Source organism: Octopus sinensis, linkage group LG2, assembly GCF_006345805.1.
Source record: "Octopus sinensis linkage group LG2, ASM634580v1, whole genome shotgun sequence".
Classification (NCBI taxonomy): Eukaryota; Metazoa; Mollusca; class Cephalopoda; order Octopoda; family Octopodidae; genus Octopus; species Octopus sinensis.
The window spans coordinates 6,006,681-6,028,774 of record NC_042998.1 but is presented as its reverse complement, the minus strand read 5'-3'; the positions used below and the strand labels follow the sequence as shown (position 1 = coordinate 6,028,774).

Genomic DNA, 22,094 nt, shown 5'->3' with positions numbered 1-22,094 from the left:
TATTCTTTGGTTCGAACGGAATGGCTGTCTGTTATTTATTTATTTATATTTTTCTTTTTTTGCCACTTGTTTCAGTCCTTGGATTGTGGCCTTGATGGGGCACTGCCTCAATGAGTTTTAGTCAAACAAATCAACCCCAGAACTTGTTTTTATCTATTTACTTTTTTTTTTATTATTCTAGTACTTATCCTATAAGTCTCTTTCGCTGAACTGGTAAATTGTAGGGATGAAAACAAAGTAGCACTGGTTGTTAAGATGCTGAGGACTAACACAAAGACACACACACTGACGTATAGTTATCTATCTATCTATCTATCTATTATATATATATATATATATATATATATATATACATACACACACACCACACACACACACACATATATATATATATTTATATATATATATATATATATATATATATATACACACATATACATCATAATAATATGAGGGAATATTATTCCAAACTCACAGGGAAAAATTTAATTTGGAAATGCTAAATCAAATGTCACAAAATATAATATATATATATATAAATTAGAAAAAGAAAACACCTTTTATCAATTCAATAATGAAAAATTAAATTATACCATTTAGAAAAATTACATATAATAGAAATATTAATTATTAGATAAAGCATATAACGATGATTAAGTAATGTGCAAAATAATAAATAAAACGTATATATTTGCTAACACGAACAATATATATATGTAACAGGCTATTTCAGTTTTTGTCTACTGAAGACACTTGTCCAAGGTGCCACACAGTGAGGCTGAATCCAAAACCATATGGTTGTGTAGCAGACTTCTTACTATACACCCATGCATGCAACTAAGCAATATTACAAGCGGCAAAATAATTAACAGGAGATTAAACTTTGACCGGACAACTAAATACGGACTAACTACCTCTTCTATTTCATTATGGGCACTATTTGAAATTTTCAGAACATTACCAAATATAACAGGCTCTGTGAAGAAAGCCAGAGAGTAGAATGACTGTATCTTAGTGACTTTAGCAATTGAGATGAGGGCTGTAATCCAAATAATGGCATTTCTCCATCTCAGAAATTCTAATCGAATTTAGTGAGTATTTTGTTGCTTTACTTATCTTGGATCGTAGGGCGACCTGCTGTGCTTGAGGAGATCTATTGAGTCAAGTACATCAACATAAAAATATCAAATGGAAATTGTAGTTATGATACCTGTGCCAGTGGCACATAAAAAGCACCATCCAAATGTGGCCGATGCCAGCGCCACCTTGACTGGCTTCCGTGCTGGTGGCACTTAAAAAGCACCAACTGATTATGGCCGTTGCCAGCCTCCCCTGGCCCCTGTGCTAGTGGCACATAAAAAGCACCTACTACATTCATGGAGTGGTTGGCGTTAGGAAGGGCATTCAGCTGTAGAAACTCTGCCAGATCAGACTGGAGCCTGGTGCAGCCTCCTGGCTTCCCAGACCCTGGTCAAACCATCCAACCCATGCTAGCATGGAAAACGGATGTTAAACGATGATGATGAGAATGATCACTTTTCCATGTTAAGATCTCACTTGTTCTTGTTAATTCTTTGAAAAAAACAAATGTAACTCATCTCAGTTTGATGGATTTGAACAAATAGACATACATCCTTCGGCTGGAAACATGACAGAATCGCTGTATTCTTCCAGACATAATATTCTACCACACATTACATCATTTACTGACAACATCACTACAGCTTTTTTCTCGTATCAGATCTGAGACATCTATACATAACGTAAATGTACCCATGAGCTAATGAGGAATCTTCTATGTGGTTGTTTGACCTGCTACAAATAGTAGTCAAATCTCCCTCAAATCATATCGATCCACCATAGTCCTTGCTAATGCATCATCAGCATCATCATAACCTAGTGTCCCCTCTCCATGCTGGCATAGGTTGGATGGTTCGAGGAACAAATGACCCCACAACTTATTCTTTGTATGCCTAGTACTTATTCTATCAGTCTCTTTTGCTGAACTGCTAAGTTACGGGGACGTAAACACACCACCATTGGTTGTCAAGCGATGTTGGGGGCACAAACATATAAACACACACACACACACATATATATACATATATACAATGTGCTTCTTTCAGTTTCCGTCTACCAAATCCACTCAGAAGGCTTTGGTCAGCCTGAGGCTATAGTAGAAGACACTTGCCCAAGGTGCCATGCAGTGGGAATGAACCCGGAACCATGTGGTTCATAAACAAGCTACTTACTACACAGCCACTCATGCACCTACTCTGTACTATATACACTTATCCTATTGGTCTTTGCCCTTCTAACAGAGGTCTTGTTGGTTTGTACTCTTCTCATTTCTAGGACCAGTCAGTACTTCTATTTCCCTTCCAAGCAATAACTGCCCATTAAGAATTCAGTTGAACTTTAACTGCATCACTCTCACCCAATTACTGCCATCACTACAAAAGTAATGTCTTCAGTATTGAAAGTATCACACAACGGCTGTTACTAACTCTCTTGTTTTCCACCATAACTCTAAATAGATATTGCTCTTCCAGTTGACTAAGCTCAACTTTATTGATACAACAGATCTGTTACGTTTATTTAACATGCCAAGAGCACCATCCGAGCGTGATCGTTGCCAGAGCAGCCAACTGGCTTCCGTGCCAGTGGAACGTAAAAGGGCATCATTTGAGCGTGATCGTTACCAAAGTCGCCTTACTGGCACCTGTGCTGGTGGCATGTGTAAAAGGATTCAAGAGAGGTCGTTGTCAGTACCGCTTGACTGGCCCCCATGCCAGTGGCACGTAAAATGCACCCACTACACTCTCGGAGTGGTTGGCATTAGGAAGAGCATCCAGCTGTAGAAACTTTGCCAGATCAAGATTGGAGCCTGGTACAGCCATCAGTCAAAATCGTCCAACCCGTTGCTAGCATGGAAAGCAGACATTAAACAATGATGAGGATGATGATAATGTATCTACCATGTGCCTTATGCATGTTCCATTTAATCTGCCCTTTCCAGGAACAGAAAAATCATTTGTCTACAGCGATGCTAACAGTTCTTTGATTTTTTTTTCCCCACAACTTTATTATACCACCTAAGTAGCAGAACGTGTCTACTACATCCCAGTCAACATTTCAGCAAATCGATCATCGTTATCTCTCATCAGCTCTTGCAGCAAAATATTCCTCTGTATCTCATTTACTGGAGTGGTTTGTTGTCAATCTGCCAACATCGAACTGTAAAATTTATCTATTCGTTTCTTTCACAGAGTTCACAAATTTGCATTTTTGTATTTTGTTAAAAAAAACAAAAGGTCACTTCCCTAAGTGATGCTGGACATCTGGTCTATGTGCTACTTACTAATATTTTTGTATTTGCTACGTAGAACGATGTGTGGTTCTAACGACAACTAATGTCTGTCTCCTGATTAGCTGTGTCAAGGGTTATAGTGGAAAGAAGAGATGTGATGGTAGAGCCCTTACAGACAGTTTTAGTTAGTTTTACGAACAACACTGAAAGATCACCGGAACATTTACAAACTTTATTCTGTAGAATCAAGAAGTAATTCAAATTCAGAAAGAGTTTGTGTTCGTTATAGTGTTTTAAGACTGAAGTATTAAAATATTGGCTGATGAAGAACTTAAACACAACAATCAACTACTTGTTAGCGGTAGCTATTAATTGAGTCCAGTGTGTTCAGTGTTAGCTTGATTGATTATATTTCTAATTACTATCAACAAAGAAAATGCTGGTTGCTTTTGGAGTGACTTTGCCGCTTGATAGTGATTGATACACACAAGTGATATAAGCGAACAACTGTGCCAAAATGGTTTGAAAACTGTAGAAAATATATTGATCATATTTTCCAGTTTTGGGGCCAAGAAACGTGTTCTACTGCATTGCTTGGTTCACCATTTCAAATATTTTCTTTTGACTTAAGTTTTCAGCATCCATTCATTTCTGTATATTTGATATCAATTCAAACACCACTCAATTGGATATGGCTGCATAATAAATAAAGTTCACTCTGTACTCATGTGGTTGAAATCTAGATTCACTTCCACTAAGCGTCTTCTCTCTAGCTGAGGTTTGACTAATGTTTTTAAGAGTGAAATTTGTGTGACAGAAATTGTTTGAAGGTTCATCATAATTGTGTGTGCATTGTATCTTTCAATGCTCATCAATAAAAGATGTAAAGAATATCAAGAAAACTGAAGAACTGGTGCTCTTTAAGCAAAGTCCTTTGTGATATTTGTTCAATACTTAGTTTCAAATACTTCCTTGTTACTCTTAATGTCAAAAATGTGCAGGAAACTAGTAGTTGATCCACTGGAGATTTATATCATTAGCTTTTATGGCCCAGTGGTTAGGGCAGCGGACTCGCAGTCATAGGATCGCGGTTTCGATTCCCAGACCGGGCGTTGTGAGTGTTTACTGCGCAAAAACACCTAAAAGCTCCACGAGGCTCCGGCAGGGGATGGTGGTGATCCCTGCTGTACCCTTTCACCACAACTTTCTCTCACTCTTACTTCCTGTTTCTGTTGTACCTGTATTTCAAGGGGCCGGCCTTGTCACTCTCTGTGTCACGCTGAATATCCCCGAGAACTACGTTAAGGGTGCACGTGTCTATGGAGTGCTCAGCCGCTTACACGTTAATTTCACGAGCAGGCTGTTCCGTTGATTCGGATCAACCGGAACCTTCATCGTCGTAACCGACGGAGTGCTTCCATCCATTAGCCTATAGGAAATACATAACCATTAACTCTATTTTTCCCAATTTGATTTATGGAAAAACAAAACAAACAGGCATTGGAATTGCTTTAATTGACTACACTCTGCCCCATTGTCACCCCACTTTAAACTGTGTGGCTCTGTGCCAAAGTTAGGAATCGTTATTTATTCATTACTTTTCTCTCTTGCAGATATTGTCAAATAATCGGAATGATTTTTAATGAGATAGGCATTGACTGCGTGGTGCTTCATTCAATGATGTCTCAGAGAAATAGATTGGCTGCCCTGGCCAAGTTCAAATCTAGTCAAGTGCGCATCATCATAGCAACAGACGTTGCCAGCAGGTGAGTGCTCTGAGAGAATAATTCTACCTTTCTTTCGTACACAACAGGAGACAAACAAAATATGTTGTCTCCATTACACGGTAGATGATAATTTCAATTACTTGTGAATATGAATTCATCTCTGCCCCCACCCCCACCCCACATCTCACACACACGTTCTCTCTACCCCCCAACCCCCACCATTTTTTTTCTTCTTTATCATTTGTCCAGAGTCTGTTTTACTTTCATTTATCGTGATAAATATTCTTCTGTTATTACTTCCTTCTTCAGCTCCTGATCTTCATCTGTCAAGGTTAAACCTTCATCTCTAAGGCATTTCACCGAAGAATTAAGCACAGACGTTTGCTCGGTGTTGAGAGATAAACTATTGTTCCTTTTTGCGATATGTGTATCATGATGGACATGTCTCAGTTTTATTTCGCAGTATTTATGCAAGCAATTGGCGAGTGAGTATACCATGGAGGATTTCGATATTGCATTTAAGGATAATAGCATTAGAGCTGCATTGCATACGGCAGCAACAGCGAAGCCAGTTGCCAGTGTTAAGAAATAAATATTTTTAATTTTGAAAGCAATATCTATCAGCATCAGGTGGGACTAGAAGATAATTATGTGGCTCCGTTTGCGGCAGTAATTAAGAAATAAGGTATGGGAGGTGTTTATTTCATCACTTAAGGTACATGGGGTCCTCCAACATTGCTATGTAGTTTGTAAATACATACTGTTGCAGATAGTATTATTTGAATTCTATTTACAAATCGCTCATAATTTATACAAGTCAGGCAGTGGAATAAGTTTTATACTGAGAGAAAGATAAGAACTGTAACAGTTTTGGGCAAGGGCAGAACCTTGGTTTGGGAAAAATAACAATTTACAAGCAAATAACTGATGCTGAGGGATATGTAATCTCAGATTAGAGAGAGAGGAAGAGGTATGGAAGGAGGAAAAGCTAAGAGAGTGAAACAGGTGATAGTGGTCAGGGAGTGGAGAAAATAGAGGAATAATAGTGAGAGAAGCAGATTGGAATGACAGGGGAAATGGTATACAGGTATTCAAACAGAAGTGCACAAATGCATGCATACCAGGGAGTTTGGGCTAAATTTGACATTTTGTATAAAAAGCAAATAAATAAATAAATGCACCCTTTTAAAGCCTAGCCAGGCTCATTGGGCCCAGTTTCCCAATTTCTATGGCATATGTGTTCCTCAGCTGGATGTGACGCCAGTCCATCAGTGTTACTCATTTTTGTCAGCTTTAAGTGTTTTTGCTCAATAAACACACACAATATCTGGTTTGGGAATCGAAACCGCTATTCTCCGACCATGTGTCTGCTGCCCTAACCATTGGGCCATTGCACCTCCACAAATAAATGTGCCCTTTTTAAAGCCTAGCCAGGCTCATGAACCTGGTTTCCCAGTTTCAGTGGCGTATGTATTCCCCAGCTGGATGGGACGCCAGTCCATCGCAGCGTTACTCATTTTTACCAGCTGAGTAGACTGGAGCAACGTGAAACGAAGTGTTTTGCTCAAGAACACAACGCGTCGCCTGGTCCAGGAATCGAAACCACAATCTTACGATCATGGTGCTGACAAAGCAAAGAAGACACAATATTCCATTCAAAAAAAAAAAGATGCCAGCACAAGTATACATACAAGCCCATTTATGTGCATGCACACACAACTGTGTAAACCCTGACTGATTGGCATAGTTCACCAGGGATGGACACACCCCATTTACTGGTCAACAGCTGTACTGTCTCCATCCTCTAGCTTCTGTTCCTCAGGGTTGGCCAGGCTTACCTCCATTCTGATATCTCCAACCACTCCGCTTTCCCCGCCTTCAACACTCTTGTTGTGTTCAACTTTTCAAGCTTCTCACTAACAATTGGGCTCAGTCCCTTATTCCCCTATTTTTGACTTCTAGGTCATCCCTCCTGCTCATGTGTTTCTTGCAACTGTTGACTTGCAGTGGTTTAAGAGAAGCATTTATAGCATCAGTCTCACTAGAAGGCTGCCCTCACTGGGGTAGCGAGCGCGTCGGCTCCCACGGACGCCATAGTAGGGTTTGTCGTTGAAGAAGGAGAATTCATCTACGAAGCAATTGCCCCAGCTGATGACAGTCAAGGCTGATCTGGAACCCGACCTAGGTCCCCATGTCTACGGTGTTCACCGCTGGAATAGGGAGTGGTTGGAGATCACGTGTTTGTTAGCCTCAAATCGCCAGGCCTGGTCGGCGTTTGTGAGAGATGCAGCATTGAGGATGAATGAAGCCAGCTCAACCCACCCCGGGTGAATGCTGTTTCAAGACAAGGCAAGATAAGAAGGCTGCCCGACCTACAAACCTCTTTGTCTTCAGCCAGAAAGTGTAAAAGAAATAGAAAACTACAAACGTTGATGTGAAGTGTGGTGATGAGAGAGAGGTGTACAGTGTGGCGACAGAGACAGAGGTCAGTGGCACAAAGAAGTGGACACAGTGAGTGAAGGAAAGAGATAATTAGTAATACAGAAGAGGAGACTAAATATATGCAGTTCTCATTAACATCATCAACATTTAATGTCTGTTATCCTTGCTGGTATGTGTCGGGCGGTCAGGTATTGCAGCAGGTTCCATAGTCAGTTCTGGTTTGGTTTCTATTGCTGGATGCTCTTCCTAATGCCTACCACTTTACAGAGTGTACTCTCTTTACTCTTTACTCTTTTACTTGTTTCAGTCATTTGACTGCGGCCATGCTGGAGCACCGCCTTTAGTCGAGCAAATCGACCCCGGGACTTATTCTTTGTAAGCCCAGTACTTATTCTATCGGTCTCTTTTCCCAAACCGCTAAGTGACGGGGACGTAAACACACACACTTATGTATATATACATATATACGACAGGCTTCTTTCAGTTTCCGTCTACCAAATCCACTCACAAGGCATTGGTCGGCTCGGGGCTATAGCAGAAGACACTTGCCCAAGATGCCACGCAGTGGGACTGAACCCAGAACCATGTGGTTGGGTAGCAAGCTACTTACCACACAGCCACTCCTGCACCTATGTGTGCTTTTTATGTGGCACCATCACCAGTGTTATTTGTATGGCGCCATCACCAGTGCTTTTAACATGGCACCTTGATTTTCGGATCTCAGTTCTGTTGTGGTGAGTAGGGTCTTCTTGAGTACAGCAATGCACCACATATCTCTGCTCTATTATAACTATAACAGCTGGAGAAACGGTGTTGTAGGCAGAGAGATGAAGGAGTGTTAAGGAGATGCGTAGTGGGAAGTCTTGACAGTTATATGTTGATTATGAATAATATTGTCTCTTAATTTTTGCATTTGTTTATTATTGGCAACCAAACAATACAAATCAACACTTTATTGTACAGCTAACATCGTTTATTTGGTGTAGCCATCAACATGACTGTCTATGTTATTGATTACTGATATATATACTTGCTAATGAATAACCATTATATCACTTAGCAAATTCCTAAGAAAATGTTCATTATTCTTAGCATTTGATTTCAGAACTCTTGCCTTTCTTTGTTTTCCTATTAATTCCTTTTGTGTGGTTCGTCATTTATAACATTATGTCATGTTCAGATAATAAACCTAAAATATATGTATACACACACATACACACAACGTTGCAGAACTATGATGAACTGTTAGAGGGCCAATTCTTCGACTTAGCTTCTACTCCTAGTTAAAATCAATTCTCCTTCATAATCCTTTCTCAAATGTGACATTTGACCTCCTTTCTAAGGAACTTTATATATATATATATATATACAAGAAAAAAGCAACAAGAATGGATTAGTTTTTCAGTACAATTGTTTCATACGAAGAATTGTACTGAAAAACTAATCCATTCTTGTTGCTTTTTTCTTGTTTATAATCACCCCACATTATTTTATGGTTAATACCATATAGATTTCTGGTGCATCTAAGTTAAGTACCGCATTCATGTGAATTCAATAGAACTCACTTGAATCTTAATTGCTTTTACTGTATATATATATATATATGTATATCATCTTGACCGACCAGTCCGTCAGGCGTCCATTTGACACCACTGGTCACAGCACGCTGTCCACTCCTCTCTAATATCTATATAACATATTATATATATAATGAATATATGATATGTATAATATATACAATATATATATATTGGCGCAGGAGTGGCTGTGTGGTAAGTAGCTTGCTAATCAACCACATGATTCCGGGTTCAGTCCCACTGCGTGGCACCTTGGGCAAGTGTCTTCTCAGGCCGACCAAAGCCTTGTGAGTGGATTTGGTAGACGGAAACTGAAAGAAGCCTGTCGTATATATGTATATATATATATATATGTGTGTGTGTATGTGTTTGTGTGTGTGTGTGTTTGTCCCCCTAGCATTGCTTGACAACCGATACTGGTGTGTTTACATCCCCGTCACTTAGCGGTTTGGCAAAAGAGACCGTTAGAATAAGTACTGGGCTTACAAAGAATAAGTCCCGGGGTCGATTTGCTCGACTAAAAAGGCGGTGCTCCAGCATGGCCGCAGTCAAATGACTGAAACAAGTAAAAGAGTAAAGAGTATATACACTGTGTGTGTGGGTACATACATATATATATATATATATATATACATGTATTCATTCAGGTGAAAACTGTATTGTATTCCCCCCCCCCCCGCTTCATGACTACCATTAATAACTGTTGTGATCAAGTTTGCTTTAATTTCGATCTGTATAGATGCCTGTTTGAACTGAAGGTGACTAGAATTAATTGGCTAGAGTAACACTGGTAAAAAAAAAAACAAGAGCATTGTAATAATTAGAAAATTAAATAAAAACTAGAGTTTGAGTAAATTATTAATGTGTCAGCAAAACACAATTTGTATTAATATCATAATATGAATAGTTTGTGTATTGTGATGAGAGATACATTCGATGTTTCAGAGATGGCTCTTCTCCAAAGAAATTATGATGTGTGTTTGTGTGTGGGGAATATTTTTAGAGAGAGAACAGCCAAGTGAGTAACTAGGGACTAAAAGATCGCTCACCAGTGAAATGGGGTCACCAAAACCAGGTTGAGATGAAAGTTGAAAAATTTGAAAATGGCACGTACGATCGTTCAGACATAACAGCTCACAAACAGACACTCATACAGATGGGTGTGTTCATAATCTTACGTATGCAAGTTGTTGATGGTTAAAGAATTAAAAATGTTAAATTGTAGGATGACAGTTTTATTCTGTTCACATTTATGAGCTCTCATGCAATTAAACACATATAAGCTTTGTGAGTGGATTTGGTAGACAGAAACTGAAAGAAGCCCGTCATATATATATATATATGACTAAGTTTTGATGTGGTAAGCCTCTACACCAATATTCCACACGATTTAGGAATAAAGGCGATTAAATACTGGTTAGAAAAACATAGAGAAGTGATTCCCAGCAGATTCACAGTGCCATTTATATTAGACACACACATATATATATAGGGAGAATTCAGGAAAAAAACAAAAGACGAAGACAGATGGTGTAGAAATCAAACAGATGTATTAGTATAACACTCAGGAATAGAAAAAGTCTTTTACGTTTCGAGCCTATGCTCTTCCACAGAAAGAAACAATATATATGTATGTGTGTGTATATGTTTGCGTGTCTGTGTTTGTCCTCCTAACATCGCTTGACAACCGATGCTGGTGTGTTGAAGTCCCCCCCCCCGTCACTTAGCAGTTCGGCAAGAGAGACCGATAGAATAAGTACTAGGCTTACAAAGAATAAGTCCTGGGGTCGATTTGCTCGACTAAAAGGCGGTGCTCCAGCATGGCCGCAGTCAAACGACTGACGCGAATAAAAAGAATATATGCTCAAGTGTATATGAGTGTATGTAGACCTACATTTATACACTAATTAGATAGCTTAACTCATCTATAAAATATTGACATCTACTGATCGATTCACCTTTATTCGATTTACTATTGAACCTGTTACTTTCAGTCTTTTAGATTTCATTCTCTAATTTCTATTCTTATTTCCATTTTTATATTTCGTTCTTTTCCTCTGTTTGTGTGTGTGTGTGTGTGTATGTATGTGTGAATGTGTACAAGGATGATATTTTGATGGAGCTGCTGTTTCAGGTTAGCTCTGTACAATAGATTTTGAAAGCCTATTGTCACCGCTAACTTTAATAACACTATTAGATTTTTCTGGTTGAAAATCAATTTGTTGTTTTCTTTTCACCATCATTTTTCTCCTTTCCCTCGTTCCTTCTCTATTCTCCCTTTTCCCCTTCATTTAAGTCTTTTCTTGTTGCCTTCACTTCCTCCACTCTCTCTCTCTCATTAAAACCAAATCTTACCATCATAGTATTCCGTGTGTATTTCTTAAGCAATTCCATTATGGTGCTTTTGAAATTTTGACACTCAAGTAATCCTAAGCAACTCGGCTTTACAAGTGTTTCATTTACAGTTAGGCCAGTGATCTGATGCATCTATCTTCCCTTGCAATCTTCTTCTTCTTCTTACTGCATTCACCCAGGGTGGGTTGAGCTGGCTGCATTCAATTTCAATGCTGCATCTCTCACAAACGCCAACCAGGCCTTGCGATTTGAGGCTAACGACCGCGTGATCTCCAACCACTTCTTATTCCAGCGGCAAACGCTGTGTACATGGGGGCCTAGGTTGGGTTCCAGATTGGCCTTGACCGTCCTCAGCCAGGTTTTCCATTGTCCACCACATCGCTTTTGCCAACCCTGAAGGGGAGCTGGGGCGATTGCTTCGTAGGTGAATTCTCCTGGTTGACGACAGAGGGCATGACCCAGCCAACGCAGACGTCTCGTTAGGATGACTTGTCGGAGGGAGGTGATTCTGCACTGGTGTCGCACCGAATTGTTGGAGACAAAGTGATGCCATCGGACACAGAGGATGCGGCGTAGACAGAGGTGATCGAAGGATTCTAGTCGCCTAATATCTTCCACCCTTATTGGCCATGACTCGCTGCCGTAAAAATATTTCTCTTGTAATCAAGGAAAGTAAAGTTAAAAGCACTTTTCCAGATGGCCATATTCTGAAAATTTGCATATTTGCATCAGCTGGTTCAGAACATAACCATCGATATATATATACTCTTTACTCTTTTACTTGTTTCAGTCATTTGACTGCGGCCATGCTGGAGCACCGCCTTTAGTCGAGCAACTCGACCCCAGGACTTATTCTTTTTGTAAGCCCAGTACTTATTCTATCGGTCTCTTTTTGCCGAACCGCTAAGTGACGGGGATGTAAACACACTAGCATCAGTTGTCAAGTAATGCTAGGGGGACAAACACAGACACACAAACACACACACATACATATATATATATATATATATACATATATACGACAGGCTTCTTTCAGTTTCCGTCTACCAAATCCACTCACAAGGCATTGGTCGGCCTGGGGCTATATTTGAAGACACTTGCCCAAGATGCCGCACAGTGGGACTGAACCCGGAACCATGTGGTTGGTTAGCAAGCTACATACCACACAGCCACTCCTGTATATATATATATATATATATATACAGTTACAAAGCATAACTCCCATGATGCTCCTACCTGCCTTACATGTTTTTGTCTCCTCTTCGCTTCTCTTTTCTCCTCTATGGCTTCCTTTGCCTTGCTTTATCTAAATAATTTTTTACATGAAAGAAACTGAAAGCGCTACCACTTGAGAATACTCTCCTTGGAGACATTCTAAAAAGTAAAATCAATAATTGCAAGTTTTCTGGCATTTCTGGTCTGTCTCATACATTCTCTAATATTTACATAACTAGGTTGAACAGTAGCAACAACACTAACAATGATGGTGACAACAACAACGTCAATAACACCAACACCAACAACAACAGTCCTACCCATTTCTAATCTATGGCAGCTGCTATGACAAATATGTAAATTTCATTGTCTGGCATTGGGGAATCACAACACTTTAGTTATATAAATGAACAAAGCTGTGTCATCAAGTCAACAGTGCATTAGTTATTAGGCAAACATTTTCAGGAATCGATAAAATAAAGTACCAGTTGTTATTGCTCTGCCCCCGAGTCTGCCCTCATTTCTGCAGGCCACCGACACTGGTGCCAGACGAGGCTGGCGAACGGCCACGTTCGGATGGTGGTGGCACATAAAAAACACCATCCGAGCGGGCCGTTCACCAGCCTCGTCTGGCACCTGTGTCGGTGGCAAATAAAAAGCACCCACTACACTCACGGAGTGGTTGGCGTTAGGAAGGGCATCCAGCTGTAGAAACATTGCCAGATCAGACTGGAGCCTGGTGCAGCCTTCGGGCTTCCCAGACCCCAGTTGAACCGTCAAACCCATGCTAGCATGGAAAACAGACATTAAACGATGAAGATGATGATGATGATGTATGTTCAAAGGCGACTGGACTTGATCATCTCATCCCATCTCTTGTATGTGTATCAATAGAGTACATCTGCCAATATGTTCTTTCTTATCCCAAACGACAGAGCAGGATTTGAGGGAGATTTAGCTGTTATTTCTATAACAGCAGATTGAATTACCTTGTAGAGACTTCTGTGTGTCACCAGCAATCCAAGTAGAGCAATAGCGTTGAGCATCTCTCTTTTCTCTTTTTTACTTGTTTCAGTCATTTGACTGCGGCTATGCTGGAGCACCACCTTTAGTCGAGCAAATCGATACCAGGACTTATTCTTTGTAAGCCTTGTACTTATTCTATTGGTCTCTTTTTGCCAAACCACTAAGTTACATTGACGCAAACACACCAACATCGGTTGTCAAGCGATGTTGGGGGGACAAACACGCACACACACACACACACACACACACACACACACACATATATATACATATATGCAACGGGCTTCTTTCAGTTTCCGTCTAACAAATCCACTCACAAGGCTTTGGTCGGCCCAAGGCTATAGTAGAAGACGCTTGCCCAAGGTGCCACGCAATAGGACTGAACTCAGAACCATGTGGTTGGTAAGCAAGCTACTTACCACACAGCCACTCAAAAAAAATCTTAATCATGGCTCTAGTGCCAAGAAAATAAATTGCTAAGTAAAATAAATGTAAATTCTTTTTAATTAACCCTTTTGTTATCATATTTCTATTGAAATGCACGGCCTTTGTCTCAATTGATTTTGAAAATAACAAAGAATTTGTCAAAATTACTTTATCATTATTTACTGGTGGCTGGAACATAAATTAACATGAAATCTTGATTGAAGGTTTTAATTTAGTTCAGTTTTAAAACAGGAAATTTATATCATAGTGCCAGGGGTGGTCACAGGCAGATCAATACCAAAAGAGTTAAAAATCTATGAACTGATTTCAGTTTACATCTCTCCTGTCTGTTGTAAGGACATGAACATCTCAATTTTCATATCCTTTCAATTATTCATCTAAAAGTTTTGTGTTTAATTAATAATGAACAAATTCTTATTTGCAAGTCATTTTTATTAATAAAGGGTGGTGTATTGGCAAAGTCACTTGAGTGTCAAACAAAATGCCTTACTCTTTTACTTGTTTCAGTCATTTGACTGCAGCCATGCTGGAGCACCGCCTTTAGTCGAGCAAATCGACCCCGGGACTTATTCTTTGTAAGCCCAGTACTTATTCTATCGGTCTCTTTTGCCGAACCGCTAAGTGACGGGGACGTAAACACACCAGCATCCATTGTCGAGCAATGCTAGGGGGACAAACACAGACACACAAACATATACACACACACTTATATATATATACATATATATGACAGGCTTCTTTCAGTTTCCGTCTACCAAATCCACTCACAAGGCATTGGCCTTGCAGTGTTTTCTTTTGTTTTGTTTTTTTTTTACAATATGAGTTCAAATTCTGCTAATGCCAACTTTACTTTTCACCCTTCTTGGTTTAATAAAATACTGCTCAAATACCGAGAATGATATAATCCACTGAACTTACCCTTGAAATTTCCGGCTTAGTGCCAATCTAAGAAATTATTATTATCAAAGTAGCAAAATGGGAAAATCACTAGCATACCAGACAAAATGCTTAGTGGCATTTCTCCCAGCATTTCTTCTGGCTCTTTACATTCTGGGTTCAAATTCTGCTGAGGTCAGCTTTGCCTTTCATCCTTTCAGGGTCAGTAAAATAAGTACCAGTTGAGTACTGGGGGCAATGTAATCAACTAGCCCTTTACTACAACATTTCAGGCTTTGTGCCTGTAGTAGAAAGAGTTGTTGTGTTGTTGTTGTTTGCCTTATGATATTTGTTCTATTTACATTGTGGGTTGAAATCCTGCCTAGTTCAGCTTTGTCTTTCATCCTTCGAGGGTAAAAAAATAAATAAATATATAAAATAAAGTGTTAGTTTAGTACCAATTATTTCAGTACCAATTATTTCAGCCTTTTCAAATTTCTCATCTTGGACCTATATTTGAAACTATCACAGGGTGGTCGGGTAGCAGAATCTGTAGAAGGCAGCGAGCTGGCAGAAATGTTAGCACACCGGGCGAAATGCTTAGCAGTATTTCGTCTGTCTTTACATTCTGAGTTCAAATTCCGCCAAAGTCGACTTTGCCTTTCATCCTTTCAGGATCGATAAATTAAGTACCAGTTACGCACTGGGGTCGATGTAATCGACTTAATCCCTTTGTCTGTCCTTGTTTATCCTCTCTGTGTTTAGCCCCTTGTGGGTAATAAAGAAATAAGAATCAGTAGAGCATAAGAAAAATGCCTTGTGCTCTGTTAGGGTTGTTTGCATTTTGAGTTCAATTACTTCTAAGGTTAACTTTACCTTTTATCCCTCAAGCCGCTTTGTCTTAAGGCATGGGCACACTGGACAGTTTGCTCAAGGGCCTCATGGCTCTGGAAGCCCAATTCTGATCTGTGTATGCTGTAGTTTGTGGTCAATAAATACTGTAGAGCTCAGTGCATTGATTTGCTCTGGGGCCCAAAGTACTGCGAAGATGGCCCTGCCCTTCAGGGTTGATAAAGTAAATTACCAGTCAAGAATTGAGGTCAGTTTTCTTGACGGACCCTTCCTTTTAAATTTCTTGTCACATATACAGAATCAAGTTCCTACGCATTTATAATCACACATGCATGTTAAACTTGCACTTAGATACAGATATGGCTGTGTGGTAAGAAGTTTGCTTCACAACCAAATGGTACCAGGTTCAGTCCCCCTGCATGGTACATTGATCAAGAGCCTTGTACGTTAGCTCCAGGTTGATCAATGCCTTGTGAGTAGATTTGCTCAACTGGAAACTGAAGGAAGCCCATCATATATGTATGTATGTGTATATGTGTTTGTGCCTGTTCCCCCACCACTTTTCCACTCTTGTTCATTTGCTTATGTAACCATAACTTAGTGGTTCAGTAACGGAGACCAACAGAATAAGTACCAGACTTGAAAAGCACTGTACTACTTGTACTCATACTTGTGACGGCGTTCACCCAGGGTGGGTTGAGCCGACTTCTTCTCTGGTCCTGAATAGGATTCATAGAAGTTTCATGGGAATATCGAATTCACAAGTGGTCCCCGACATCCCGCATGCATATCCCGAGTGACGACATGCCCTGTTTGCCGCGGAGTCTCCACTGACGCAGGGACAGAACGACCTCGAAGCCGCCGGTTGCCGATCAGACGCCTCTTGGAATTTTCACCTGAGCCCTGTTGGCCAGGCTGCAGCCCTAATACCGCTCGGTGCCAGACCAATCCGCCTTGGGTGGCCCTACCAGGAACCGAAGTTCGCGACGGCATAGCTCTGACATTGCCTGTTTACACCACCCTACCGCTTTGAGAAGGGGTTGGATTTTAGGGTAGTAAAAGCACTGGGGTCGATTTGTTTGACTAAAAGACCTTCAAAGCAGTATCCCAGCATGGCTGCAGTCCAGTGAGTGAGGCAAGTAAAAGACAGAAAATGAAACAAAACAAAATAAAGCACAGAAAAAAATAATGAAGAATGCACAGATCGTTATTATTATTACTGTTATTTTGGAAGTCTATTCTAAATATTGAGTTACTCATTAAGCAGTAATTAGTGCTAAATATCACTAGTTCCTTGGTTTGTACCCATTATTTCTACTTTTGTTGTCAAGATGCACTGGAAGCACACTTAGCTCATATTTCAGTATTCAATGTACTGCAGTGTTTATACACTTCAGTAAAATTGGTCAGAGTTTGTGGCAGTGTTTTGCCCTCTGAATGCCCATTAACTCTGGATAGACGCATTTACTGGTGTGATATTTCCAGTTTCAAATTTCTCTTTGACAGTAATTTATATTGTTATTCTTCTCAAATAAGTCCAATGGTACTAAAGCATTCCTATGGGATCTAGCATTTCCAATATCTAATTGTTTCTCTCCTTCCATTATGGCCAAGAATATTCTGTCCTCTTTGGCAAATCCTCTTATATTATCTGTTTAGCCTATTTATCTTTTTTTTCCTTCTTGTAATTTTATTGAAACTCATTCATATCTTGAATTATTCTTTGAGTGAAATATAGTACTATTAAGATGGAGAGCTCTCTGTTTCTCTATCTCTCTTCATCCTTGTATCCATATATTTGTCATTTCTCTAACCCATATGTAAGTATATATCTCCCTTCAGATATCTATCTATCTTTCTCTTCATACATTTAATTATCTGACCTTCTTTTCTCTCTCTCTCGGTCTCTGTTTGTCTTTTCTTTCTCTCCTTCTCTCTCTCCCTCTCTCACCAATTTTATTTATTTATTGATATTTTCAGAGGTCTTGATATTCCGATGGTAGATTTGATAATTAATCACAACATTCCAAACAATCCCAAAAACTATGTACATCGTGTCGGCCGGACAGCTAGAGCAGGTAAGTGACCATTTATTTGCAAATTGCAATATACATTAATTTTTCAGTGCCACATAAAAGTGACACCACATAAAAGTGCCTGTGTGGTGCCACCTAAAAGCTCCCATGTGGTGCCTTGTAAAAATGCCTGTGCAGTGCCATATGAAAACGTCCATGTGGTGCCACGTAAAGGCACCCAAGACACTCTGTGAAGGGGTTGGCATTAGGAAGGGCTTCCAGCTGTAGAAACCGAGCCAAATCAGACTGGAGTCTGGTACAGCTCCCCAGATTGCTAGCTCTGGTCAACCCATCCAACCCATGTCAATATGGACAACGAATGTTAAATAATGATGATAATGATACATACACACATCTATAACTTTCTTACCTTCCTTTAGTTATATGGCTTGTTCATTCTGGAGCACCACCATGCATGTATATAGAACTAATGTGCATATAAAACAGGTCTCTGTATGCTTCCCATATGCCATATATTACTCAAGTGTCATTGACCTTCCACCGGGTGTATTGTTAGAAGAGAATTGCACTCAGTGCTCTACCCAGAGATTGAACACAGCAAAACACTGTTGTTAAGTGAATTTCTGAACCTCAGCACCATACCCATGATTATTATTTGTTCAATTTACTATCATACTTCATCCAATGCGCTTTTGACTGTCTTAATGCATATTTATGAATAAACCTGGAGAGGATAAATTTAATGCTACTCTCCGCGTCGCTAATGATGGGACAGATTTCTTTTATGCTGCAGTTTCCCTATTGACATCGGATTCAATTAACAGTTATTGTGGAAAGCATTTTGGATATACTATGTGATATTCAACTTCATTACATGCATTATTACAATTTCTCGATGAAGGAATTTTCGACCTTGGTTATGCGTTGGTATTGCTCACAATATCCATTTTGGCATTATTGTACTAAGTATTCTGGTGCCAGAGTTATCGAGTACGTGAATATTAATTTTCTAACATAACATCAGAAAACTAATTTGTTGCTTGCCGTCAAACAAAGGGATTTTCTCCTCTTTCATCCTTCCCCATTCACACAAAAAATGAAATTGTGGATTTGATATATATATATATATATATATAGTATGTATGTTTATATATATGTGTATGTATGTATGTATACATGTCTGTGTATATAAATATGTATCTATATTTGTGTACGAGTGTGTATATTTATAAATTTTTATTTACATATACATGTATGTATATATATATATGTATGTACATATACATGTGTGTGTATATAAATATGTATCGATATTTGTGTATGAATGTGTATATTTGTAAATTTTTATTTACATATACATGTGTGTATATATATGCATATACACATCTACATATATATATATATATACACACATCTACATTATATATATACACACACACAGACACAAACATATATATATATATATATATATATACATACATACATATATACATCTACTTTAATATATACATATATATACATACATATATACATCTACTTATATACATACATACGTATATATATATATATTTATACACACACACACACACACATTGTAATGTAACGATGTTCATCTATCATTCGACTTTCTGTCCCCGCGAAGTGAAATGAATGCAAAATCTTTGAAATAAATTAACTTTATTTATGAGAGCATCTTCCAATATATTCATTTCAATTTAGCCTCTAATTGTCTTGCAGGCATCAGCAAAGACAATCCGGTATTAATAGACGTTGATGTCAGATTAACAGCTGAATATTAATGGGTAGATTTCAATTGGCAGAAATTTGTGATAGCTAAGGAATATAGTCTTAATGATCTAAATTACAATTCGGTAACTATGCTTTGTTTATGTTTAGAGTAGAGACCACATTAATAGGCAAGTAAATACATCGGTAATTAACTGCACTTTATCATCTAGTACAGGCAGAGTTAATTATCTAAATAACTCCACTGTAACGATTTCTTTTATCTATTCCATCATGTGTGTGAGTGTGCAGCTACATGCATTTTATATATACATACATACATATATATGTATATATATATATATGTATATATATATGTATAGTTAACCAGGTGATACACGAAGGAGTCATACCCAATGACTGGTGTAGCAGCATAATAGTCAACTGCTACAAAGGTAAAGGCGATGCCCTAGATACAAATAACTACAGGGGCATCAAGCTGTTGGATCAGGTAATGAAGGTTACGGAGAGGGTTATAGCCCAGTTAATTAGAGAGAGAGTTAGCTTAGATGATATGCAGTTTGGGTTCGTGCCAGGGAAAAGTACTACTGATGCTATATTCCTGGTAAGACAGCTGCAGGAGAAATACCTAGCCAAAGGTAAGCCCTTGTACCTGGCTTTTGTTGACTTAGAGAAAGCCTTTGACAGGGTCCCCCGATCCCTTATCTGGTGGTGAATGAGGAAACTAGGGATAGATGAATGGTTAGTGAGAGCTGTGCGAGCCATGTACAGAGACGCAGCTAGTAAGGTGAGGGTTGGCAACGAGTACAGTGAAGAATTCCGGGTAGAGGTTGGGGTCCACCAAGGTTCAGTCCTCAGCCCCCTCCTATTTATCATAGTCCTCCAGGCAATAACGGAAGAATTTAAGACAGGATGCCCCTGGGAGCTCCTATATGCTGATGACCTTGCTCTAATTGCTGAGTCACTATCAGAACTGGAGGAGAAGTTTCAGGTGTGGAAACAAGGATTAGAATCGAAGGGCCTTAGAATCAACCTAGCCAAAACCAAAGTCCTAATAAGTAGGAAGGTGGACCAACCACAAACGACTTCAGGTAGATGGCCCTGCTCGATCTGTAAAAAAGGTGTAGGTAGAAACTCTATAAGGTGCACCAAGTGTAAGCTATGGACACATAAGAGGTGCAGCAATGTCAAAGGAAGGCTAACTAAGAAAATAGTTTTTGTCTGTGGCAGATGCTCAGGAGAAATAAACACTGGAAATGTGCAGAGACCAACTTCTACCACGTTCCAGGGAGACAAACTAGAAGTAGTTGATAGCTTCCGCTACCTAGGAGACCAAGTCAGTAGCGGGGGTGGGTGTGCTGAAAGTGTAACGGCTAGAGTAAGAATAGCCTGGGCAAAGTTTAGAGAGCTCTTACCCCTGCTGGTGACAAAAGGCCTCTCGCTAAGAGTAAAAGGCAGACTATATGATGCGTGTGTACGTACAGCCATGCTACATGGTAGTGAAACATGGGCCGTGACAGCTGAGGATATGCGTAAGCTTGCAAGAAATGAAGCCAGTATGCTCCGATGGATGTGTAATGTCAGTGTTCATAATCGTCAGAGTGTAAGTACTTTGAGAGAAAAGTTGAACCTAAGAAGTGTCAGTTGTGGTGTGCAAGAGAGACGGCTGCGCTGGTATGGTCATGTGACGAGAATGGCTGAAGATAGTTGTGTGCAAAAGTGCTACACCCTAGCAGTTGAGGGAACCTGTGGAAGAGCTAGACCCAGGAAAACCTGGGACGAGGTGGTGAAGCACGACCTTCGAACTTTAGGTCTCACCAAGGAAATGACTGAAGACCGAGTCCTATGGAAGTGTGCTGTGCATGAGAGGACCCGGCAGGACTAGTCAGGCCATATCCCGTGGCCCCTACCTGGGACGTAGTCGATCCACCTGTGCATACCTTCCTTCTTGTGACACTTGTGAAGACCTGCTGAGGCAAGTGAAAATCAATCAAAATAGATGAACATCAATGGAATTTGTATCTTTGTGGTACCAGTGCCTGTGGCACACAAGAAAACCATCCGAACGTGGCCGTAGCCAGTACCGCATCGACTGGCCTCCGTGCTGTGGGAACATGGTGGCACATAAAAACACCATCCGAAGACCCGGCAAGACTAGTCAGGTCATAACCCGTGGGCCCTACCTGGGACGTAGTCAGTCCACCTGTACATACCTTCCTTCTTGTGACACTTGTGAAGACCTGCTGAGGCAAGTGAAAATCAAATCAAAATCAAAACAAATCAAAATAGATGAACATCAATGGAATTTCTATCCTTGTGGTACAGTGCCGGTGGCACACAAGAATCCATCCGAACGTGGCCGTAGTCAGTACCGCTTGTGGTACCAGTGCCGGTGGCACACAAGAATCCATCCGAACGTGGCCGTAGTCAGTACCGCATCACTCGCCATCGTGCTGTGGGCACATAACAAACACCATCCGGTCGT

At 39.8% G+C, this 22,094-nt stretch overlaps 1 protein-coding gene across 2 annotated transcripts in view; it reads left to right on the top strand.

The window, feature by feature from the left end:
- LOC115232078 (probable ATP-dependent RNA helicase DDX49) overlaps positions 1-22,094 on the top strand; it is a 700,146-nt gene that overhangs the window by 509,731 nt on the left and 168,321 nt on the right. For both annotated transcript variants that reach the window (XM_036511346.1, XM_029801952.2), the window contains 2 exons: positions 4,924-5,076; positions 17,808-17,905. In XM_036511346.1, the coding sequence (XP_036367239.1) occupies positions 4,924-5,076; positions 17,808-17,905 (251 nt within the window). The remainder of the gene's footprint in view (positions 1-4,923; positions 5,077-17,807; positions 17,906-22,094) is intronic.